At 57.7% G+C, this 12,674-nt stretch overlaps 1 protein-coding gene across 2 annotated transcripts in view; it reads right to left on the bottom strand.

Moving 5' to 3' along the window:
* SND1 (staphylococcal nuclease and tudor domain containing 1) overlaps window positions 1-12,674 on the bottom strand; it is a 477,167-nt gene that overhangs the window by 174,704 nt on the left and 289,789 nt on the right. For both annotated transcript variants that reach the window (XM_039520222.1, XM_039520221.1), the window contains exon 15: window positions 7,633-7,774. In XM_039520222.1, the coding sequence (XP_039376156.1) occupies window positions 7,633-7,774 (142 nt within the window). The remainder of the gene's footprint in view (window positions 1-7,632; window positions 7,775-12,674) is intronic.

Genomic DNA, 12,674 nt, shown 5'->3' with positions numbered 1-12,674 from the left:
GGGGGGCAAAGGAGCCAGGCACACAACACACAGCTGCGTAGCGTTGAGACGGGGTTGGAAATCTGCACATTTGTCCACTGGCATGGGCAACAGGTGTCACTGCGGCACCACACCACTGGCCATCTCTGCAGCAGCTGCCACATCCAGCGCAGAACCCCACAACTCTTCTCTGGCAGCGCTCTCCATTTGTAGCTCTCAGGGCTTCACCAAGGCAGGCATCACGCCCCCCCCCCCGGCTGGGGAAACTGAGGCATAGAGGGGCAGTGACTTGCCCAGTAGCAGTGCTGGGAATAGAATGCAGGTCCAGAGTCCCAGGACAATCCCTAACTGCCGGGCCTCTCCATCAGCTTCACCAGCTGCAAAACATCTGCTCCAAATCCCGCAGCACATGCCCAGCGCAACCTGGGCTCTGCAGCCACGGGGGAACTTAGAGCCACACTGTCATGGAGGGTGGGGGGACACAAGGCCCTGCACCCCCGGCTCCCTGCGATTCACCGGGACTCTCAGCCAGCCAGTCAAGCAGAAGGGTTATTTAGACGACAGGAACACAGTCCCAGACAGGTCTTGCAGGATCCTCCCCAATTAGGTCCATCTTGGGGTCCCAGGGGCACCACAGCCCCATTGGGGGGTCAGAGCCCTGTCTGTGCTTCCCTCCATTCCCCAGCCACCTCCTGAAACTCTCTCTCCCCCAGCGTCTCCTCCCCCAGCCTTTGTTCAGCTTCCCGGGCAGAGGTGTCACCTGGCCTCTACCCCCTTCCTGGGTTCTCACTTACATGCTCAGGTCTCCTCCCTCCAGCCAGTCTCCCCTCCCCCAATGCTGACCATCCTCCCAGGCCGACACCCCCCACTCAGCATCACAGACCCCAGTAAGAACAGTCCCAGTTCCTCACACACAGCCCTGCCCTCTCCAGCTACTGAACGACAGCGACCCCCCCGCCTGCCCACTCCACCCTGCTGGAGCACACAGGCCCTAGCAGAGAGTCCCTGGACCCTCACTGTCAGAGCCACGAAAGGCTGCAGAGCAGAACTCCAGCGTACTGCCCACTCCATGCCCTGCACAGTGGCGGCAGGAGGGGCCCTTGGTGCTGGCTCCGGTTCTTACTATCCTAGTAGCTCCTGGGGGCCCCGGCTGAGATCGGCTTGGCACAGCCCACCCGCGAGTGACGCAGAATCCTTGCCCCACAGTGCTCACAAGATTTGGGGGGGGGGGGTCCCTATGCCCAGGGAGAATCAGTGACGTGCCCAAGGCCACCCCACGCAGATCCCTGGTGCGTTAGCCGGCAGACCAGCCTTCTGCTGCTCGGGTTCCCTGAGCCTCTCAGAACTTCTCAGGGTGGGGTGGGTCTCTAGCCAAATTTCGGGGGCCCAGGGAAGGTCAAAGACAGCAGCAGCAGCAGCAGGGGAGCGAGGAGGAAAGACCCTGCTCCTCTGTCAAGCGTCAGCTTTTCAAGGGCACAGATTGCTCTCCATCTCCCGGATAAAAGGGCTGAAAGCAGGTTAAGGCTGTAAATTTAAATCTATCCTGAAAATTTCTTCCTCTGGCAGAGGCGAGAGCCAGAGTCTACAGACCCCCTCCTGTCTGTGTGACGCCTGTCTATTTATTTATGCGCTTACTGAATTTTTCATAACTGAGTTAAGAACGATCAGTGTTCAGGGTTATCCTTTGTACATGGTTATCACCATAGAAACAAGAACAAGAGAGATAAACACAGCCCCACATTGTCTCCCATTGATGGAGCCAGGAGAACACAGCAGGGGAGGCGGGAAGCTCTGTGCACTGCAACTTGCACAATAATCAAGTACCCTGAAGTCAACAGTGTTGGAGAGGAAGAGCTGGTCCCATCCACGGGGACAAAGGCTGTGCAGCAGCCTCTTCTGGCTATTTGTACCTGCTGCCACTACCACCCTGCTAGGCCGCCAGCAGCGTCTGGTAGCTATTAATAAAGGCTCCACGGCGTTTGGGAAGGGCTATAGACAGGTTAAGTATCAGTTCTGAAATGGACCAGTAATAGGAGTTCTTAAAAAAAACACCACAACACTGTTCGGGGTTTTTGTAGGACCTACAGGAACAATAAAAACTCTCCCTTACCTTTCCATGCAAATCCTGCAACATTAGTGACTGCAATAGGTTCCAAGCAGTCAGTGATGCTGGTGCACAAGCTAGAAAATGAACCAGCTTTCCCAGGGCAGGAACCTCTCGCTTCTGGAAGAGGGATGCGCACACAACACATCGGTGGTGTCCCCGTAATTCACCGGGCAGCCCCCGAGCCAATCAGAGCTCAGTGCAGAGGGAACTCCGTGCTCATCCTATCCCCAGGCCGGTTTTATGGAACAGCTTCCCTCTGCCAATAGCCCTCCCCAGAAACTGGAGATTCTTGGGAACTGGGGGTGATGGGGGCCTCGGCCCTGTGACAGGAATCGGGCTACGTATTTACCCTCGTTGCGAGCTCAGTGCAAAGAGTGCAGGAACGTTCGTAAGATGTCACAATAACCAATAGCAACAAGTGTCGATGGGAAAACGTACGAAGGGGCAAAAAAGCCAAATTAGCCCAAACAGAACGGCCTCCAGATATAGCCCAAGGCCTGAGTCACATTAGAAATCAGTGACCCAAAACTGGGACAGGGACACTAGGCGTAACTGGCAGACAGTGTAACGCGGGGACGGGTTGTTCCACCCATCACCCCTTTTTGGGTCCTTACAGCAAGAGGCTTTGGGGGAAAGAGACGGAAGAACAGACAGAACCTACTGGAGTGAGCTCCACCATCCTGGCTGCCACCCCCCACCATCGCCTGGGACCGTGGGCCTTTTCCCTCCCGATCCTGAGTGGTGGCCAGAGAAAAGGACCCAGCTGCCATCGCCACCCCTACCGGCTCAATCCCAACCACCACCCGGGATAAAACAGGATTGGATTTAGCAGCAGCAGCTGCCCCAGCCCTTCTCAGCTAACGTCATCTCTTCTCCCCAAAAGGAGAGTTATCACTGGCTTTCTACCATCGCAGAGACTGGCAAACGGGCCTTTTCCTTCCCCAACTCCCTCCAGCGAAAGGGAAAGGGGACCCAGGAGGCTGTTACAGGAAAAGCTTTACTCAGCGTTTTACACTGCACAGGCTGTAGCTGTTTTTCCTCGTTTTCTGTACCCTTAACAATGGTGAACAGGCTGCTCTGTGGTGCGACTGCCATGGTGCGAAGCAGGCGGAGGTCCCTGCTTGTGCAACACTGGGCAGTGACTGGGTTATGTTAGCACCTTAGCCCAGCCAGTCCCTCAAACCCAGCAGGTTTTCAGGAGACTCCATGCTGTTTCCACAGCTGGTGCAGCTGCACTGGCAGGAGTGCTGGTGTAAACATGCCGGGTCGCCAGCCCTGCTCCGAGCAGGGGCACATGAGAGGTGGCTACGCCTGCCAGCCGCTGCTGTGCACAAAGGGTACATCTCCACCACACGCTCCTTTTGGCAGCACAGAGTGCGCGCACATTACACACATCCCTAGTACAGTGCACTGAGGCACCACTACACTCCCCTTGGTGGGCGGAGCTGAACTTGCCCCGCCCCCTCGCCGGAAGTACCGGGGCAGGGCAGGGCCTATAAAAGGAAGGCTCTGCAGCTCAGTTGGGCCAGAGCCAGCGGAGGAGACGAATGCCTCTGCCCTGCTGCGGCACCAGGAGCCGAAGCTGGGCTCGGCCGCACCCTGCCCCCAGAGGAGACAGACCCAGACTGCCATCAGCTGTACACCCAGAGGAGCTCGAGGACCAGTGGCCACCAGAAGTACCAAACCCCAGGGAGGTAGGAGGATGCCCAGGGGCAGCTGACGACGGGTCGGATACAGGGCTGACTGCTTCTGGGTCAGTGTGTTGTGGCTGGATCCCTGCCAACCCAGGGGCGGATCACTCTGCCGCTGTTAGGGCCCTGGGCTGGGATGCGGTGGAGTAGGGGGGTGGGCCCGCATCCCCCTGCCACTACCCAGTTTAGGCCAGGACTTTCCCCCTCCCCCCACTAGCACCCTAGACTGCCCATTGGGTGCTCCACCTCTCAGGAGCCCCTAGACTGTGTGGGTGCTCATGCCTAGCTGAACCCCGAGACTGTGTGTGTTTGCTGGCTGCGTAGCCCACAAGCTGAAGCGAAAGCCTGCTCCCTGCTCTGCCCCACCCACAGGGCTAGAGCTACTGACTGGGTGTGTTTGCCGGCTGCCTTAGGCTACAGCCGGCTATCAGCCCCACCCCACCCCGCCCCGCCGGCTAGGGCCCAACTGTACATTTTTGTCAGCCCAGCTGAGAGGCTGGGGGCTAAAGACTATGTCAGGCGCTGCCCCACCCACGGGTAGGGACCAGAGCCCCAGACTATTGTGGTGTGTTTGCCTGTTAGCCGGGCCCAGAACCACAGACTGCATATGGCCCGGCCCGGCCCCGCCGGTGTGGCCCGAGCCCCAAGACTCCCGCCCCCGACAACGAGGCAGAGTGGCCTCCTCCCCAGTGGAGAGCGAGGGTACAAACAGGGAGAGCAAGGACACGCCTGAACCTTGTGCGAACGTACCTGGATAGGTACCTATAGGGCTCTTCTCGCCCAGCCAGTGCCTCCCATGGCTACTGTGCTATTTCGAGCAGCAGAGTGTCCCACTGCCGCAGTGAAAGACTCCAGCAGTGGGGAAAGGCTCTGGCGGGAGGCAGGCAGTGGGAAAGGTGCCAGCAGTGAGTAACCTGCCTTTCACTGCGCCATGTACCACCCCTACCCTACATGCCACCACCACTGGAGTGCAGTGGAGACAGCCTCTGGCACCCCCAGGCCGAGCTACCTAGTGCCAGGCTGGAGGTTCATAGCCCTGGGAGAGGCCTGGCTTCAGTCAGAAGTGGGGCAGAGGGATGAGGACAAGTGACCCGAATCAAAGCCAGACAGGAGATTCTGAATTACCCAGGTGGAAACATAACATCCCAGAAGAGCTGGCCAACATGCTCCCCACCAAAAATGTAAGGTGCACAAACCCCGCTCTGTACGCAGAGGTCTGGGCCATCTGCCGCCCGCCGTGAGTACAGCCAGGGGTCCTGGGCATCCCCTCTACCAGGAGAGTCAAACACATTCAGCTTCACACCCCGGCGCCTGGGTTACGCTGCCCCAGGGCCAGACAGACAGCACCTAGGTACTGCGGAGGAGCCCTACCTGCGTCCGGCCATCGATCACCCTGGGGCTGGCAGGAAGAGCCATTCCTAGCACAGAATTTGCAGCTCCCACAGATTCCTTTCAAACTACCCTGAGGATTCCCGTGGGCTTGTCCGGCACAGAGATGGGGACCTGGGCCAGGGAGACAATTGGATGGCTACCGCAGAGAAACCAATCTCCTAGCACACAGCTCACACCGGAGCCGGCGCCCAGGCCAGGGTGCAGGGCAAAGCATCCCAGAGTTTGTCCAGCCAGCCATAGGCTCGGCCACAAGAACCTCAGGTCCAGGATGTATCCATGTGCGGCAGTGGCACAGGGAGCCCAACAGCTTGCAAACAGCAACACCACCCCCTCAAACACATCCCCCCGGGACACCAAACACCTGCGAAGCCAGGAGCAGAGGCGGCCGGCAGAACAGGGCCCAGAGCTCCCGGCACTGAGCTGCAAGCAGCTGAGAACCGTTGCCTGATTTACAGAGGGCTTTTAGGATACAAGGGCAACAGCTGTTTTCCCAACACTCCACTGTAGCTACCGGCTAATACATTTCACATCTGGTCAGCTCGCTGCTCAATGAGATTCAGGACCAGACTCTGGGAGGGCTGCAGCAGACACACCAGCAGCCTGCTGGGAGGCCACGGAGTGACCCCGCTACCACTCGGACTCTGCCTGAACCACTCCGAGAGCTGGCTGGAGAATAACTTGGTTCCATGGAGACCAAACAGAGCAGTGTCACCATGGAGCCGGTGACGTCGGAGCACCCGAGAGGAGCCGAGACCAGCGCGGCATGGGATACTCCCCGCCGGCCTGGCTGGGCACCGTAAGGACATCCCTCACCTGGAGGAGGGTCCCAGTGCGGCATTTTCCTTCCACAGGGAGCCTGGGTCACGGGAAACGCCCAGACTTAGGCCCCAGGCAGAGAAGCGTGGAGGGATAAATAGAAGTGTTAATCAAACAAAGAGCTGAACCGGAGCCAGCTGTCTTGCCTTCCTCCTCCATCATGACTCAAAGGCTCAGCTGCCCATGCCACGTGGGATCTCCCTGGGGACCGGCGGAGGGAAGAAAGCCAAGGTCTGCTTGTAGGCCAACGGCCAGGACTCTATGACTGCCTGCCAGAGACCCCTCTCTGCACCCTGGCAGGAGGAAGGGAGGATCTCCAGTGAGAGCAGAGCTATGCAAGCAAGTGCCGGGGCGTGCGTGGCCCCAGTCTCAGCCGCTAACATGGCCCCGGCGCCGGGATTCTGGCAGCTCAGCACTCTCGCCTCGGCAGAGCCCGCAGTCATGTCTGATTAGGGCGCCCCAGCTCGATTAATCCCTCTAGAAGGCACAGCAAGTTGCAGAGTGATCATTAACTTCACATGCAATGAGAGAGACGCTCAACAAGAACTGACAGTGGGGGAAGCAGCTGTGATCTCGGGCCCCGTATCCTTCAGTGAGACGCACTGCGGCCTGTGACTCCATCTACCTGCCTAGAGAAGAGTCAGAGGCGAGGGGAGACGGTTCCCAGAGCCTGGCAGGGAGGAGGAGACCCAGGGCAGATGGCAAGCGGCGGCCAGGCGAGACTCATCGCCCGAGAGATCTGGGTGAACGAAGAGGCAGAGCAGATTTCAAGGGCTCATGGGGAAAGGTGCTGCTTCACCCGTAACAACACAGACCCTCCAGGAGGCAGCAAGCACCAAGAAAGGCACCTTTTACTGCTCGTCAGCGGGGAAGAAACGAAGCGTTTGGCTCCTTGAGCACATAAACGAACATCGTTCCAAGCACACGGCTCGTGGCTGCGCTTTGCCGGGAGAGATGAAGGCACCGGACAGACAGAGCTACGTGTGTATGGAACAGATCAGGTACCGGGGCCGCCAGGAGGGGGCCGGGGCCAGGGTTCAAACCTGGATCTCCCCCCGTAGGAGGCAGCGAGCCATGGGAGGTGGAAGAACGCAGGCTCTGGGCTGGAGATAAGTTGGGGGGGGGGTCCCCTAGAAACACTGGCCCAGGGCCAATGCAGGCACTGGGGAAGGAGAGCCTCTCCACCTGGAAGGGCACCAGGCAGGCTGACACAGCGCAGGACATGTGGCCGAGGGGCAGGAAGGCGCGAGAGCTGGGTTAAGTGCTGCTCACTCCCCTGCACACAAAGGGCCGACGCTGGCAGAACACCAGGGATGGAAGGGGCCCACAGCAGCGTGGGGAGGGGAGACCCGGGAGGGAGCGTGCCCTCTGTGCCCTCCTGGCCTTAGGAGAATCACTCAGACCGGTCACTAAGGGAGCTGGGGCACTGGGATGGACACATGGACTGGGGACCTTCCCCCATTCCAAACACTTCTCACGCTGTGGCATGGCAGGCCTGAGAGCTCCCGTGCGGTGAAGGGAGACAAGCCATGCCCCCACCAGGCACCGCAGCTCAAGGGCAGGCTGAGCCGCTGCCCGCCCAGCAAGGGACCGACACAGCACGGGCACGGGCACAAGCCCACACCCGCAGACACGAGGCTGGCTCACCTGCTAGCAGGAACGTGATAAGGCAGGTTTCCTTTGGCATGTACAGCTTGAGCCGAGAGCCACTGAAGACGTACTCCACCACCGCCTCAGAGCGGCCGGCCCGCTGCAGGAAGGGCAGGAACTGCTTGGCCTTCTGGGTGTCCTGGGAGGGCAAGAAAGGAGAGCGAACGTTTGAGACCGAAGGTGCGAGGGGGAACCCAGGGCCCCGTGGGACAAGGCACAGCGCCCTCCTGTCAGCCAGTTACACAACCCCCAGCCGGGGCCGGCGAGGGATCGAACCCGGCCTTGGCCTCCAAGCACAGGCCACTGCCGCTCAGGCCAGAGGGGCTGACGAACCTGGGGCCACCAGCCAGAGGGGACGGCGGCACTTGGCCCATAACGAGTCACCATTAAGTTGGGGCTTGGCCTGTTCAGTGCTGTACCTGGCTGGCTGGGAGACTCTCCCTGGGGAGCACAGCGCTGCCAGGTGCGAGGTGGAGAATCTGCTCCAGGGAGCCAAGCCCTGCCCCCAGCTCCCAGCCCCAGGCAGATGGTGGGGTCAGCCCCGGCATGCCAGGTAGCCCCTCGGGCAGGGAAGGGGAGAGCTGAGTTTCCTGGCAGGGCAGCACTCAGCTACTCCTGCCCGGCACCCACTCGTACGCCCAGCTGCACGCAGGCTGCGAGCAGGGCCAGGGCCCAAACCCCACAAGGCCTGGTGCTGCCCTGCACAGCCCCTTATCTCACTGACAGTGATTCGAGTCCCCGGCGCGACCACCTCCTCCACCCGCCCAGCAGGACAGGCAGCGGGGAGCCGGGCTGGCCTCCACACAGGGCTCTCCGAGGCCTTGTCTCCACGGACACGTCCATGGTTTAGCTGCACTTCGCCCGCCCCGGCCTGGGACTCTTCCATTTGGATCCTTCCGGCTTAGCTCAAATCCCTTCCCAAGAGACACGCTGCATGGAGAAAGGGCAGCTCTTCCCCCGGACCGGGAGGCCTGGGGCTGGGGCTACACCGGGATAACGAACTGGTTTAAATGCACCCGAGTTTGTACGGAAAATCGTTCCTGCATAGACAAGGCCTGAATGCAGCCTTGGAGCTGGGCTCCCGTAGCCTCCTTCCCCAGCTGACAAGGCTGCTTGGGTCAGGTCTCTGAACCTGCTCTGGCAAGCCAGGCAACAGCACCCGAGAAACACCTATGTGCCCTGCCAGCTATGGGGCAGCATCTGGGCACGAGTGGCTGATGGTCCTGAGGGAGTCCCTGCTGAAATCAGCCCCAGGAGCGACCGGCCGCTCAGACGATCCATGGAGCACTGAGGGCTGAGCAGATACCAGTACTGTCCATGTGCTCCCCCATCCGGCTGTCTCTACCTGACATCTCGTCTCATACTCTGATGGGGAGCTCTCTGGGGCAGGGGCCGGATTTTCATCCTGTGATTGTACAGCACCTAGCACAATACGGGCCTGGCTCCCGGGCGCTATGCTAATGCAAATCATCACCAACAATGCTCAGTTATCTCCCTGGCCTCACAGTCTGCGTGCCTGGATCCAGGCAGCTCCCTGGGACCTTGGCACAGCACCTGGCCTTCCTCAAGGAAGGAGCTTGTGTCTCAGGACCTCTGTGCTGCAAGAACACGCTCTTTCTGTCAGGCTCAGAGCCACCCATGGGTTCCCCTCCCCACCCATCACGCGAGACTGCAGCAAGAAGGCAGGTGCCAAAATCCTCGGCGGCTAGCTCCCCCCTGCCCGGCTAGCTCCCCTGCCCTAGGCAGTGCCACTAAATCCCGCCTATTCGAGCATTGCTGCAGGTGGATAGGAGAGATGCCAGCTGACCCAGAACACCCAACTCCAGCAACCTCTCACCCCCCCGTTAAATAGAACCCGATGCCAACGCAGCCCCCGGCAGAGCAGCAAGTGCTTCCCTTTCGCAAGGAATCCTGCCGCACTTTGCTGCCTGCTCCGCGCCTAGCAACAAGCCACTGTACATAAATGAATGCCTATTGGTTAGTGAAAAGTCAACGTGCCACGAGCAAGGGTCGGTGGTGGTGTAGGGACCCTGAGTGCTTGGGGAAATGCGGCAGCACCACACTAATGCCTGGCACGCTTTCATTAGACAGGCCCAGACATTGAGGGAGGGCTCAGAACGATATTTCCAGTAATGGGATTCAGTGTTCTTTCAAATGGACCCATCACAGCAGAAACAGCAGGAAGACAGTCTCCTCCCAGCTCACTGCTGCTTTCCTTGAGAGAAGCCAGAGCAGATATGCAGCCTAAGTTCGTGGAAAATTCCCACATGCCCAGCTTCCCTCCCCACCCCAGAACGGAGCAGAGGCAAACAGGACAAACATCCAGCAGGTCAGAAAGCACCAACAGAGTAAGACCATTTGCTAAACAGGCTTAAATCGCAGGCCATTATTCATAGGCTGGGCCTATAATTTGGGAAAGCATTACCTAATTGATTATCTCAAATCGCTAGGTTATTGATTTATTTTGAACCAGAGTCCTTAGCCAAAAACTGAGCAATCTGTACATTTCAGACGCAAGACACTGAACGTCACGGGCTTCTGATTTATTTCACCCGGAAAAAAAAGCTGTTCCTAAAATAAAACGCAGCCAGGTGGCTTTTTATTTCACTGTGTCCTTAATTTAGAAAAATGAACGGCAAAGGAAGGGAAGGGAAAAACTAGCTGCAGCCAAAAACTTTCTTCCCTTCAGTAAAAGCTTGGATCTAGTTCACTGAAGGGCTGCCTGACCAGACTGCTAAAGCAGAGACGTAGATGGAAACTCACTATATCACAGAAATAAAATCAATAGGATGTTTCCAAGATCTGGCCCCACTGCTGAACGGCTTGCACTGCAGAAAAGGACTTACTGCGAAGGAGCAGGGGCATTCAAAATGCCATGTTTTATGGCAAAGGTTAGAGCAGAGAGCTCGCTACTCCAGCTATGGGACTTGAATGTAAATTGGAACCAGCTCCCCGACTCGGAAACTCATTATTTCCAGCGCAGTCAGCGAGCGAAAAGAAATGGCTATCTGCATACGTTCCTTAGACCAGAGTGCGAGCCAGGCTGCGATTACACGCCCGCGTGTCACTCCGGGAAAATTAAGTGGCAAGGGGAGAGTGGGAGCAGTGCATACATTGACAACAGCCGAATCCCGACTGACAACATGCGTCCGCACTTCTCAGACTCTCATTAACAGGACGCGACCTGCAGCATTTCAGATGTGACCCAAAAAAGAAACCAAGGAGGGACTGGGCGAGTGGAGGCAGCCATAAATCTTTGGAGCGGAGCCTCCGCCCCAGGACAGCAAGAGGTGCTTTGGCAGCGGCATGGCAGATTAGACTTGAAGATGGGAAGAGAGGCGAATATCATGGCCCATCTGGAGCTGCCGATCCCCGGGGGCGCACAAGAAGCGATGACAGCGTCCCAGCATGAGAAGGAGGCAGCTGATGCCAAGCTAGGCAATAACAGTGATTTGCACTCCAGCCGTACAGCAGCTCACCAGAGAGGAAGGACGGCCCAAGGGTTAGAGCGCTAGCCTGGGATTTGAGAGATTTGGCTTCAATTCCTTGCTCCACCACTGACTCCCTGTGAGGCCCTGGGTGAGTCACTTAATCTCCCTGGTATAATAGCACGGAGGGTAAATGCACTGAAGCTTGTGTGACACTCAACTGAAGGGGCTAGAGAAATACGTGTGAGGCACCAGAGGGCCTTAGAGTGCGGTACAGACACTGAACCGTGTGGGAGCCCAGCTCCCCTGCAAACGGGGCCAGAGTCACACCGGGAGTCAATGACAGCCTGGATTAGAACCCAGGATCTTGACTCCAGACACTAGACTACACAGCCTATAAGCCGCCTCACTACCAAACCGCAGGGGGATGTGGAAGAAGCTGTTCTGGGTTCCCTCGACTCGGGCTGGAGGAGTTCAAGGATCTGACTCAGGACTGTTCCCATTTCGATATGTTCGTTGATGCCTTGGCACAAGAAGCAGGAAAGCGCTAATGAAACGTGCAGGCGACCCCATGTTGGCAGGCATCGTCAATACAGAGGAGGATCAGAATATCGTACAGGGCGGCCGTGAAGCCTGGCATAACAGCAATGGGATGAAATGTAAGAGCACAAAGTGCAAGGGACTAACAAGAAGAATGTCTGTTATAAGCTCAGGGCTCATTGGGTGACAGCCACAGAGGAGAAGAGGCCTTGGCATGTGGGTCGATCACAGACCATGACAAGCCACCAATGTGAAGCAGCTGTAAAACAAGTAAGTGCAATCCTTGTGTGCATTAGGCGAGGGAAGTGTTAATGCCATTGGATAAAGCACTGATGAGCCCTCCTTTGGAATACCGTGTACGGTTCATCAGCAACCGGAAAGGTGCAGCCGAGACCTACTAGGATGACCCGGGGAAGGGAGCCCTGTCTTATGAGAGGAGCCTGGGAGAGCTTGGCTTGTTTGGCCTAGCACAATGCAAGCTGAGAGGGGACCTGACTGCTCTCTACAAATACAGCAGGGGTAGACACTGACGGGAAATGGAAGAACAGAGTGTTTTGCATTCGTTTCCCCCCAGCAGCAAACTGTCCACACACACAGATGAAGCTGTCAGTTCAGTAGGTACCAATCTTACCAATAACCAAAGCATTCCCAGGTGCCGTAAGCTTGAGATTCCAGCTGTGGAACCTGGACCCATTCCACATGTCAAGTTCTTGCCGCTCTCCGAGGGCTAGAGTACTGGAGCTGCCGTCCTTCAGGACGGAGTAAAAGGACAGAGGGATAGAAAACTGGCTAGATGGTCGGGCTCAACGGGTAGTGATCAATGGCTCCATGTCTAGTTGGCAGCCAGTATCAAGCGGAGTGCCCCAAGGGTCGGTCCTGGAGCCGGTTATATTCAATATCTTCATTAATGATCTGGAGGATGGCATGGACTGCACTCTCAGCAAGTCTGCAGATGACACTAAACTGGGAGGAGTGGTAGATATGCTGGAGGGTAGGGATAGGATACAGAGGGACCTAGACAAATTAGAGGATTGGGCCAAAAGAAACCTGATGAAGTTCAACAAGGACAAG

Source organism: Mauremys reevesii, linkage group 1 (assembly GCF_016161935.1).
Source record: "Mauremys reevesii isolate NIE-2019 linkage group 1, ASM1616193v1, whole genome shotgun sequence".
NCBI lineage: Eukaryota > Metazoa > Chordata > Testudines > Geoemydidae > Mauremys > Mauremys reevesii.
The sequence above is the reverse complement of the archived record's forward strand: the minus strand, read 5'-3'. Positions and strand labels throughout refer to the sequence as shown.